A 13,212-nucleotide genomic window follows, 5' to 3' on the forward strand; every position below is an offset into this window, starting at 1 on the left:
ATTTATTTAATTAGATCTGCAAATTAAACAGGACTGTGTATTTTCCAACAGCTCTCTGCACTGAGCAGACTGAACATGTTCTTCCCAGGAGCTAATTGGGAGAACAAAGACCTCCTTCTGCATTTCCTACAGAGCAGAGAGCTCCCCAAAGGCAGAAACATCCAAAGTGAAAAATGCTACTCACTGACTTGGTTTTATGAGTTTCCTATCATAATTTCGTACATGTGGCAGAGAGTAATCACTGGTGTAGATAAACAGACATTCACTATGCTGGCTTTGATGAATTGCTAGCCTCTAAATGTTCCCTCCTGACAGTCATACAGCCATACTTTACAGATATAACTCCTGCACTATGGCTTCATTCAGTCCTTTACTTTGTAATGCCTACTGACCAATTAAATGCTGGCAAAATGGAACACTGACACTGGGACACTGAAATCAGTACATTCAGATTCAGAGTGCAGATACTGACTTTACAAGTGTTGAGTATTTCTTCTATTTTGGTAGCACCATCTCACAGATCTGACCTAACACAGGAAAGCAATGTATGGACAGATGTCCATATATGTCAGTGTAGAAGAGCCTTACTGTCATGAACATCTTTGTTTCCTGCTTCAGTCTTATGCTCATTATAGCCATCAAAATCTACGTGCCCCAAATGTTGGGATCTTACTGCTAAATGTGAGCTTGTCATTACATCATTTCAGTCAGCTGGGCCTCAGAGTTCTCCGTCATACAGTATTTTCTTTAAAGCAAGCCTCCTTATGTACCTCGCCATTCAGCCAATGACTGCTGGAGATAGGAATCGGCCCCCAGTGACCTGTAAGGATAAGCAGTAAATACAATGGATGGACATTGTTTTTCCCTCTCTGCTCTTGGTTCGATTTGTGGTCATTCTGGGCAGCTGTGTGTTTGAATGTGGCATGCCTGGTCAGCTCTGCCCCAGAAATCTGGGCTGCCCTCGGTCACTCTGCCGGAGAAACTTGGCCGACCCTTGTTTCTACTCAGAGTTCAAAAACTGACAATGGTCATTTTTTGGTTAAAATAGTACATCATATTATTCATACTCATTTTTATACATACATTCATTATATCAATGAATTCACTACTGTGGTACTTTTCCTTCAATGCCTCACTCTTCAGAAGGTTTCTGTCAGGAACACATCAAACCAACCAGAACATTGTTGTTCTTGTTTGCTCCCAGTGAGCATACAGCCTGGATGACAGGAAAACATCATATGCAAAAGAGAGACATGGAGGAACAGAAGTACACTGTGCCGCTGTGATTTAAAGCCAGATCAACACTTCTGCCTCCTCATGTAACAGAATATACTGTACAAAGAAACCGACACAAAAGTCTCAGCAAATTATAAAACTTTAAGAGAGTTAATCTTCAACTTGACTGATCCTGACAGGTAGAGAAAATAAGATGTCTACCACATGAAGACAATTTGTACTGACAAATCTTTAAACTGACCAGGAGTATATTTCAGCAGATAACAGGAAGGCTGAACGTATTTCAGCAAATTTGCTGTTTTATTCCTTTGAGCTTTGAAACTCTTTTGACATGAAACATTCTGGATTTGGAAAAGCTTAGCCTGGTAAAAACTTGTGTCATCCAGAAGGTCTGTACACTTGGCTATGGAGAAACCATTGGTTGTTGAGGTGTTGATTCTGAAGTTTTAAATGACTGGATCTGGTTTTACCCAGTCACTAACATTTGTCTCGTGATGTATGGACGGTGCCAGCTCAAACATTAAGGACGCTACGATATGAAGCTTACCAGAGGTTGCATATGCTGTGACCACCAAACTTTTATCTACAAACATGTTTTTTGTAAAAGTTACATACTGCAGTTTTAAGATTTATTTGTTGATTCCAGTAAGAAAAAAAGAAAGAAGCATGAAAGGAAACAAAAGCAGAGTGACCCTGATAGTCAATCTTCAGATTCTGAAAGACTGTTTACGCTAAATGTTTTATACTAATCCAGTAACAGACACCATTTGTAAGAAGACATAAAATTAATTAACACATATGCTAAAGTTCTCTTAATAGATAATATTTAAAAAAAACACAATTAGCCTGCGACAATTCACTGTTTATTACAAATCTATAAAATTCAGTAGAACAAATTAAATATATAAATTCAGAAGGAAAATGCAAAGTAATCATAACCATGTATTTACTGGCAATTTCTTTCCAATTGTGAATCCCATTAGCAGAGCCTCGATGGGCTGCTGGACAGGCTGTATTGTCCTGCAAATTATTTAAACACAATTCAAAGAACAAACTCAATCAAGAATCCGATGGCATGTAAAATGTTTATGTATGTAAATCCTATTCCCGGCCATATATTTATGGTAATGAAACGCTGGAGCGGCCTAGCAGCACTGGGAACTGAAGAGTGTGTAATTACACTAATGCTCCACTGACTAATAGGCCACAGGGGAAGAGGAGTCTGCCGGCTAGTGTTAGCTCACTTACTAATGCACACAATACACCAGCACTTCAGATGTGCTGGTGAGCCTCCGCTCTTTGTGTTCTGAGCGGAGGCTTTTCAAGACGACACTTGAATGTATGGCCATCTCAGGATGTTTAGGGTCAAAAGAGAAGACTGTTAGCAGACAGAATGAGAAATCTATGGAAAATAAACTGACATAAGACCATGTCAGGTTGGGAGTAGGAAAGCAAATAAACATAAAAGCATCTTACACTGATTCCTCTGACTGACCCACAGGTCTGGAAGTTCACACCACTGAGATAGATTTGTAAATGTACAAAATGTCAGACTCAGAGGTCACACAGATCAGTGAAAGACTTTCCCTGCCCCTCGAACTTTGTATGAACTTTTAAAAGTAAAGACCCTCGTAATGATTGGGGTTGGGATTGTTTAGTAGAGGTAAAATGATGGACTTGATGAAGTCTGGGTACATTGATCCTGTTTCAGTTGAAAGTTTCTTCCTGTTAAAAGACTCATTGATCTCCAGAGATTCTCGCTGCCCAGAGTTCAGAATGACAGACTGCAAAAATGTAAAGATCTTTGCTTTCCTTAGACTGATCACATTTCGCTTTAATAAATGTGAGTGGCACTTTAATATTCTATAGATCAGATTATTAGGTAATGCTCAATAGCTCAATACACAACCGCTCTCACTTTTACAGTAAAACAGTCCTGATCTGCTAGAGTTGAACATTCCCCTCAGTCGTGTCTGAGGTGCTCCAAGCCGTCAGTTCTTAAAGTTGTGAGATGGGTCAGTAACGCTCAGTTTGACTGATACAGGAGAAATTTGGAGGTTAAGTTAACGTCCCTATGAATTTGTTGACTTCCAGAAACAACTTTTGTTTTACCACAGCTACTCCTCTTAGGACTGTTTCTATAGGAGAGTTTAACTACCGTGGGAAAGGTTTAAGGAAATATAAAGATTAAACAGTGTCAACATGTCATCCACATGAATGACAGAAACCAATGATTCTGAGCAGAACAACACCAAAGCCTCAACTTATATTGTTTTCATAGTATCCTGGTGTCATGTCTTCCCTAGATCAGTGATGCAGAGCCAGCCACTGAACAGATCCAGGGAAACATTATCTGATGAAATCATTTTCTTTGTTTGGATCAATGTGAATTTGATGTTCCTGTCACAGCTGTACATAAGTGGTGGATCCTCTGTGGCTGGTTGGGACAATGTGCTTGCCTTTCCTGAACACCAAGCACTACTACGGTCCAATGTTTGAAGACAAGTTAGCATGTTTTTCTTTCGGGGAGGGAGAATTTGAGAATGTCAGCCTTCTCAAGCCAACACAGGGGAGCTGGATCCATCCATCCATCCATCCATCCATCCATCCATCCATCCATCCATCCATCCATCCATCCATCCATCCATCCATCCATCCATCCATCCATCCTACAGCCTTACAGCCTTATCCCTACTAGGGTAGTGAGGGGTACTGGTGTCTATCTCTAGCGGTCAACAGTTGAGAGGCGGGGTCACCCTGGACAGGTCGCATGTCCATCACAGGAGCCTTGGCGGCTTCAAAAGGTTATAGCTTAAAAACCATTTACTTGTTTGTGTTACCACTCCTACAGTTTGGAGTCCTTTTGATAAAATATCGGAGAAAGTTCTGGAACAGATTCCTCTCCTGCTTCGGCTCACGCTTCTTTTGAGAGACAGAAACACAGCTGGCTCCTTAGAAAGTTCTGGACTGGAAACTAAAATCTGCCAATTACTGAGAGAAAGGTAATGCTCTTTTGAAAGCAAAGTTGTCTAGATAACCGGGTCTGGCTAATTAGCCTGCTAATATTAGCTTTCAGTGTTCAGTGAGCTTTCAGTGAGAAGCAGAAGAAGATGCAGAATATTCTCTGTAAGACGCAGAGAATATTCTGCTACTGCTCTTTCATATTATACAGTAGTCTTCAGTTCACTCTGTATATTTATTTAAGAATCTGTTTTAATGACCTGAAAACACTCTTAGACTGGTTGATTATTTAATTTTCCTATGGGATCAATAAAGTATTTTTTAACTGATTGATTTGGGTAACCTTTTACTTTGTTGTCATTGATGAAACAAATATGTATTAGCTAAATTACTCTTCCTAATTTATTTGTGTGTAAAAATGTTTGCTAATAATGAACACAGATGCAAATTAGCCTATGCTACAATCTGGTACAGTGGACCAAATGGTGACATTTCTGTTTGAACTGTATATTGTCCCTTCCAAATAAAATTATATTTATAAATATTATTATTATTCTGTGCCCTAACTCACTGCAGCCCCAGCAGGGACCTAGCTTACCTGGCAGGAGGCGAACCCTCCAGTATATGCGGAGGCACCGCTCCTCCTTCCTGAAGCCACGCTGGCACTTGCAGGCCAGAAGTGACGGGTGTTTGGCCAACAGGGCGTCCTGTCTCTCCAGGCACTCAGATGCTTCTTGTTCCCCTAGCGGTGCGACTGCCGCATCGACCGCGCACAGCTCCAAGCCTCGGTAGAGCGCCTCGCACTGCGGCTCAGTGGAGCACACACGGTGAGCTTCAACGCAGTCGGTCACAGGAGCTGGGAAGGGGAATATCTGGGATGTGGAGAGTGTCACGCCTGAGAAACAGAAAAAAAGGAAAAGATTACATTAGTAAATGAAAAATGGAGCGGTAAATATCAACAACAAGGCCTTGCAAAGGTAGAGCTATCAAACTCACATTCAGTGTGCTGCTGAACAACATGACATCTAACCTTTTACTATACAACAGCAAGAAAGTCGATGTTGGAAGTCGGACACCGGAGGTCCTGTTTGCAGTTTGTCACATACCATGAAGTGGACACAGCAAACATGAAAAAACTTGAGCTGCCCTAAATGGGACTTTTTAATCAACATGGAGGGGAAAACTCACAGTGCATCTCCATGGACACACTGTCATCACTGTATGATGTGGCGGTGTTGAACTCAGAGGACAGTCCTGGAAGGAAGACAGCTAGAGGCTTAAAACCTGAGACTGGTGTTGATGATCAACTTCCAGAAGAGCAACAAGCCCAAACATGCAGGTCATGGATGCAGGGATGAACAGACAGGAACATTTGAGCCGATATTGATATCAGATATTATCCTTATGGTCAACAACTGATATTTACAGACGTTATTCATATGTGACATTTCACTACCCTTCTGACACCTTAAAAAAACAACCACCCTGCTGACTTCACCACTGCTTCTCTGCTTCTGTTAAACTCCCACAATTCTTTGCTGCATCAGTATCAAACAAATACCATATGACCGACCTCCTCCAGAAACAAATGCCAACAAGATGGAAATAAATATTATGTGTTAATATTGGCCCACTTTTATTCATGGGGCCAAAACTGAGATGTTAAAGAAAATGACTAATATCATCTGATACCGACATTGGTGCTGACATATTGTGCATCTCTAAATATGTTGGAGTGGCTCAGTCAGAATAGATCTGCCAGCAATAGGCACTCTAAAACACGAGTTAATCTGTTCATAAAATGCATTTTTTCTTATTTCAAAATATTAAGAATGGACAGTTCTTTTTCTGAGAGACCAATTAACCTAACAGTCATGATTTTGGACTGTGGGAGGAAGCCAGAGTACCCAGAGAGAACCCATGCATGCACAGGGAGAACATGCTAACTCCATGCAGAAAGTTTCTAGAACCCTGGAAAATCTTGCTGCATGGCAACAGTGCTACCAACTGCACCACTGTGCAGCCCTGGTTGTGTTTTATTTTTGCCTTTCCAGGTTTACTCTGCTAGTAGAGATTACAAAGGCTGGGCCACTCAGCTGGTAATTGATGGATTCTCCCTCTTTCCCTATGCTGACCTAAAGATGATGAAGGTCAGCAGTGTCAACATGAATTGCTTCTTGTAGTTAACTGTGAAAGTGACACCAGCCACCCTAATTCGATTGAAAAAAAAAAAAAAGCAGAGGACTCAGTTGTAAACACCAGCTTAGAGCAAAACTATTTAACCTTAGGAGCAGCAGTCAAACATCAAACATTTCTGATAGTTTCATGTTCATCCTTTTACCAGCAGATCTCACAGCCATCATGTAAATGTTTGTTTTTAGTCCCCCACTTAGCCTCCTGTCACACATCTTCATCCTCAACTTCACAGAGCGTCCTCCTCGTCACCATCTCCTCCAGGCTGTTGTTTTGGATGGACATAGCTCATCACCTCCATCCCCTCACTCCTCCACCTGTCTGTCATTCACATGCAGCTGTTGTCTTTACTCCATTCTGAGTTCCATACCTCTGTATCTTCAGCCTCTCTTCCACCTGACTCCTGCTCCATTCCTCTGTTTCACACATACCACACACCTCATCACCTCGGTCTCCTTGTGCAAGTCATGCACTAATATTCTAATATCATTTGCTCTCTGTAGATGTAAAAACACAGAGGGCAGCTAATTTCTCCATCATCACTCTTAAAGCAAACATTGCAAGCAGGTTTTGCACCACCTCTACACGCGTTCCAAAGCTTTAAAAATGTGGCATGAAAAGCAAACATCAAAATAAAATAGAGGGAAAACCTTTTTCATCATAACTTTGGGTTGAATAATTGTTCTCTTTATAAATAAAATGTGTCAAGCCATGGCAAATGGAGGAAAACTGTTTATTCAAATCTAAAATTTGAAATAACAGAAGCTTGTTTGTCTGTTAAACAATAAAAACAACCTTTTATGGATAGAATCTCCAATAAAAATGAACAAAATATGTGTTAGAACCCCTTAATATTTCTTTTAAAAAATTGATCAAACTGTGTGAAGCCTGGGAAACATATTATGTTGTGGGAGAGAAGGTAAATGTAGTCTGAAGGCAAACATTTGTCTTCCATGGAGTGCAAAGTGTTTGTATCCTGGTGGGACAGTCAGACGACATGTCAAAGGGACCAAAAACAACTTTAAAATGCTCGAGTATAAACCGCTGCCTGATATACAGCAATCACATTTTGTTAATTGATTAATATTTTCTTTTTAAATCAATTTACCCTATCCTGCTTTAAATTCTGTTAGATTATATTAGGGCAGAGACTTTAATGTGTTAATTTCAATTTCGATTTTTTTTTCAATTGTTTTTTCCTGATACACCCATAAATCAGAAAAAAACGCAAACAATGGCAGTAGATGAAAATGCTGCTTCTCTTGGCCCTCTGAGGGTTCATTTCTGTTTACTATATTTGTCTTCAAGGTGTGCTAAAAGGAGTTAGCCTATCAGAAAAGCTATTCACACCTAAATAGAATCTCAGTGCTAAACAAGTAGCAGCAGCTAACGCTAACATCACTGTCTACAGTCCACATTTCTAAAGAAGTTCCTTGAATGATCAGGAGTTCCTGAAACTCTGGAAATATGAATGGATAAAAAAACATGTTGATCTAATCTGATGGTTGAATGATCCAAATAACAGAATCAAAGCAATAAATATTGTTGTTGTTGAGCTCATATGTCTATTTATGCAGAAATTTAACGGCAAAATAATTTTTGAATTGAAAATGTTGCTCATATTGTCAGTATATAGCTTTTTAAAATTGGATTAATTATAATTGATTAATTAAATTATGCCCTAGCTTGGTTGTCCGCAGAAAAGGTTTGACCTGTTAACCTGGAAAATGAATTCAGGAGCCGTATCTTCATTTACCGAAAAACTTTCAAGGTAAAACAAGTTGTAAAACTCATTGAAGAGAGAAATGATCTCCTTAAAACAAGATAAGTTTTATTTCTTGTTATTACAAGAAATTTTTATGTTACAACAAGATGCAAAACTTGTTTTAACAAGATATAAAGATTCACTCCTCTGACACTTTCTGACTTGTTGTAAACGCCTAAAGGGGCTTGCTCCTTCTTCCCACATTGTTTCTTCTAGATGACGTAAAGATCCCAAGACGTGTTGCTGTTTTACTGTTACAACCTTTCTTGTTTAAAAGAGAAGATATTTTGATTTTAATGAGATATAAATCTTACCATAACAAGTTTTTTTTTATTTCATTTTAAAGAAAACATTTTCTCATTTAATCCCTGTAACTGCAAAATGCTTGTATGTAAGTGAATGGGTCCATGAAGACACCGGTGTGTTTCATGACAGCTGAGAGGTTTTAAACATGGCTCCTGAATTTATTTCCAATCTCTGGCAGCTAAATGTGCTTCCGTACATTAATAAGTGTAAAAAAAGGACCAGGGAATCATTTCCAAGACTTCTGACCTCGTTGGCTCCACATGAACAGTTCAGCTGCTGCATGCCACGTGTCAGGGCTCAAAGCTCAGGGCTCTTTTTGGCTTCTCCAATCTGGGATTTTACATTTTGTCAAACATTAATGACTCCAAATTTATTTAAAGATTTTATATTGTATGGAATTCAGAGTTCATCCATCTGGAATGGTTTGTTCCCTACTATATGGTTGCCTTTATTAGCAATATTAAACATGAGGAGGCTCTCTTCTAAAGATTCAATATGTGGCAGTCTGGAGACTGCGAAGAAATGTCATCTGGGAGGCAGAAATCAAGAAATAGAAAGATAGATGGAGAGAGAGAAAGAAGTACTGCAGGAGAGAGAAGAAGAAATGGAGGCAGGAACAGAAAACCAGAGTACCAATGTGAACCTTGATGGGTTGGACGCGCGCACAGCATGAAGCACAATCAGCATGCACAGCCGAAAATGATGTTCTTACACTCGCACGGAAATGTTCACCCCTACACACCCAAACACACACATGCAGTGGCAAAATAACAACACAGAGACGTCGCACACACGACTACCCTGAGAAGGACCCTTTTATGTGCTTGTCCTGCTGGGAGGGAGACTAGGAAGCACAGAACCCATCATTATTACCAGAACACAATACTGCACAACCACTGGGGAGGGGGCAGAGGGGGCGAAGCAATCTGTCTAAGACACACACCCGCACACACACCCCTCCACACACACATCTCAGTGTCAGTATAAAGTGGCTGAGGGAGCATAAACAGCTTAACATTCAGTGCCGGATCAGTAGACAGTATGTAAATTGAATACTGAGTGTGCTGATGAAAGACTAACCACACACATAAAACATTGTAGGTTGAACAAACAGCCTTTGTGCAGCACTGCATCCTGACACTCCACCACAGCTCAGTTTGCGGACCCTCGGTAGAACGCCCTCGGCGCCGACGGCTTGACTCTGAGCCGCTCTCTGACCAGAGGCGGTCCCGTCTCCCCGCAGCAGCACATGGTCACACTTCTGCAGAACGTTCACTCATTTCTATCGGCGGTGTAAAGGAAACACAGCACTGATGTCCATGTCACACACTTCAAGCTGGGAGCCTTTCCAGCACGCACACACACACGCCCCCGCACACACACACACAGCAGCCAGACTCTGATTGAGACACTTTTGCTCAGTTCAAGCTTTGCTGGGATGATAATTAGAACTGCTTTAAACCTGCTGCTTCCTATGGAAGCAATTGGTTAAAAATATCTGCAGTGCTGGTTAGAATTATGGAAGTAAATGGCATATTAATTTGGGGCTTTCAAATACATCTATGAACTATTCTTGTTCCATTATAATGTCATATAGTTATTTGATAACTATATGACATAGAACTTTGATGATTTGTTTACAGCTAGAATTTTAACCTACACATGGTCAAATACATGCATACAGTCCAAATAAAGTCTGAGTGAATAAGTGGTACCTCATGTAAACACTTTTTGTATAAACCAACAAGCATCTAGTGCAGGGGTGCCCAAAGTGGGTCCTGGAGGGCTGGCATCCTGCATGTTTTAGTTCTCTTCCTGGTTTAACACACCTGGATCAAATGATGGCTCATTAGAGGCCTAAGAAGAACTTTGACATGCTGAAAAGGTTGTTACTACAGGGAGAGAACTGAAACATGCAGGATCCTCAAGGGCCAAAGCCGGCCTTTGAGGACCGACTTTGGGCACCATTGATCTAGCATAACTCTGGCTGGATATGTGTCATCTCTTCTCTGCAGGAGTTTATTTTAAATCAGTTGTTTTCCTCTTACAGCCTGGATGGTTGAACAAGAGGTCACGGCTGCCTGAAGGCTAATTCAGAACCCAAATGTCAATATTTGTTCCATTTTCAGCTGGTGTGGTCTGATTTTAGACAAACTGCACTGTGCCAAAACAAACAAGTTTTGAGCAACCTGTTCCCCTCCTTGCCTGTGGTGGCGCTGCAGCAAGAACCACTGAAGGAAACAACATAGCATTCACTGGAAGCTAAACCTTCCATCAGGATTATGCTCACAATGCTTTACAGTTGATCCAGTTTTACTTTAAAGCCGCACTTTGCCTCTTCCAAACATACTTCTTGTCATTTTTACCAAATGACTTAATCTCTGGCCCATCTGACCATAAACCTTCTGTACTAGTCACTTAGTTTATCCATGAGGTTTGCTGCAACATTCAGTCAAGCATGAAGGTGTTGGCAGTCTCAGTCAGCTGGTGCTCCAGTAGTTCCTGGTTCTCATTCTTGATCATCCTCAAGACTTTTTTTAAATTCAAGGGTAAAAGTTTATATCTTCCCAACCGCAGGAGAGTGGGCACCATTCAGAATGTTTTCCAGCTCTGAAAGAATGGGGTGGCTGTGGCTCACCATAGAAGTCTGCAGAAAGACATCAGAAAGTTGTGGGTTTGATTCCATCTAATGTGTTAGTTTAGGCGAGTGAGTACAGGGCAGTGCCCATAATGGGCCCCTGAGGACCCCCACATCTCAGTAGGACAGAAACTGACAAATGTACAGATTTTTTGGGACAAAGACTTTCCTGTTTGCAAACTATGACCTGAAGCACAGCAGATCATTATAGCCACAGGATATTATACAGTTTATCTATTTGCTCCAGGCTGTTCAGATGTCAGGAGAATTCATGTTCCACAGTATTAAAGCAGCACTCAGATCTATTACACAAGTATGGGTCATTTGCCTAATTAAAGAGTTAAAAAGAAGTTGGTAAAATGTTTATACTTGGGAAAAAAAAATCTTTTCTGTACAATAATATTGATTGAACCCAGACTGAAATTTGTTATTCATGCTGTTTTCATAAAGCAATTTTCTTTTCAAAAAGCACCAAATAGGTCTAGAATGAAATAAAGCAGAAGAAAGGGAATTGTCCTTGGCTTGCTTACAGGATGGTTGACATCCAGGCTCTGTACAGTTGTAGGGTCAGGAAATGGACCACAAATATCACTGCAGACTCCACACATGCTGTGAGCAAAGTGTTTATACTTCTATCTTGGGGCCGGTGCTACAGAGCATTATTCCCAGCCACCCTGGAGAGCATTCGTTCCCCCAGGCTGTCTCTCTGATCCACACAATGAACAACTTACAGCCTGCGTAAGCATACCACACTATTACACTATTATAACCTGCCTTCAAAGAACATAGACATTAGGTGTACGTATGCATATATCCATATTGTTGTTTTGGCCAATAAAGTTGTTTCTGATTCTGACACCCTGCGTAACTTGAAACGTGCAAGAGTTTTTCCAAAGAATTCCTTTATCTTTTATTTCTTCTTTATAATCTGTCCATGGTGACCCCGCCTCTCTCCCGTTGACCTCTGGAGATAGGCACCAGCAAGCCTTGCGACCCCACTAGGAATAAGCGTGCATGATGATTGATAGATGGATGGATGGAAGGATGGATGGATGGATGGATGGATGGATGGATGGATGGATGGATGGATGGATGGATTTCTTCTTTATTATATTTCCATTTAAACTGCCTAATGAACAACCACTGTGGTGAAGAGAAAAACACAACTACTCATCTTATTTGGTTTGATATTACACAGCAGCAGGAATTGAACACATCGATGAAAACTATACACTACTTTTATTTCTTGTTTTACTGCAGGGCAAATCTAACTAACAATCCAACCAGGAGTTGCCCACAATGCAGATTTCTTACATTTCCAAGTAGCAACAACATGTTGTGTACCAGCTTTTCACTGGCTCCCTCAGTTGCTGGATGTGGCGGGGTCACCGCCTCCAGCTACACTTAAAGAGCTCTGACCTTTTTACTGAGAGATACAGTAGATCACAGCTGCCAATCACTGCTCAGAAAGAAGACAATTTAAATGGTCTTAAGTCTGCTGTAAGCTTCTTTAAGTCACAACGTTTTACTTTGTGACTTTAGATATGCTTCAGACTAATGTTGAAAAGAACAACACAGAATGAAATACCACTATGTTAATTGACCAAAAACCCACAAAGGTCACTGACATGACTTGAAGCACTAATCAATGAAAAAGTTTTCTTTAAATAAACATCTTAAAAAATAAACTAATGAAGCAGGCTTGGACAAAAAAGTCTTTATACTTTTTGCAAATTCAAAAATAAAGATAATTTCAAAGGCTGATCTATGACCAGAAAAGTTCAGACCCAAGTTGATTGCCTGATTATAAACTCTGGCACAAAGTCTCTTTCTTTCCCAAATGTGGGATCAGTTTACAGTCATAAACTGTGTGTCCTGCAAGATTCCACAGCATCACATGGGAGAGTCACAGTCTACTGACTTTCTACCATCAAAGAGATTGGGCCGACCACCAGAGGATTAGAAGACAATGGACATCTGCAGTGTTACCATTGGACTGTGGGCTGTGAAAGCAGGAAGACTTGTGTGAAAACAACAAAACAACATTCTCTAGTACTCCACTTGTAATCAGTCAGTTTGTCTATTTAAAGAGTGACCAGTACTCACTGTGCTG

At 40.6% G+C, this 13,212-nt stretch overlaps 1 protein-coding gene across 1 annotated transcript in view; it reads right to left on the reverse strand.

Annotated features, from left to right (window-relative positions):
* The window catches only part of LOC116714910 (GDNF family receptor alpha-4-like), a 51,001-nt gene that overhangs the window by 17,736 nt on the left and 20,053 nt on the right, over window positions 1-13,212 (reverse strand). Inside the window, exon 2 of the mRNA XM_032555711.1 lies at window positions 4,796-5,092. Coding sequence (XP_032411602.1) covers window positions 4,796-5,092 — 297 coding nt within the window. The remainder of the gene's footprint in view (window positions 1-4,795; window positions 5,093-13,212) is intronic.

The sequence above is a fragment of the Xiphophorus hellerii genome, chromosome 23 (assembly GCF_003331165.1).
Source record: "Xiphophorus hellerii strain 12219 chromosome 23, Xiphophorus_hellerii-4.1, whole genome shotgun sequence".
Classification (NCBI taxonomy): domain Eukaryota; kingdom Metazoa; phylum Chordata; class Actinopteri; order Cyprinodontiformes; family Poeciliidae; genus Xiphophorus; species Xiphophorus hellerii.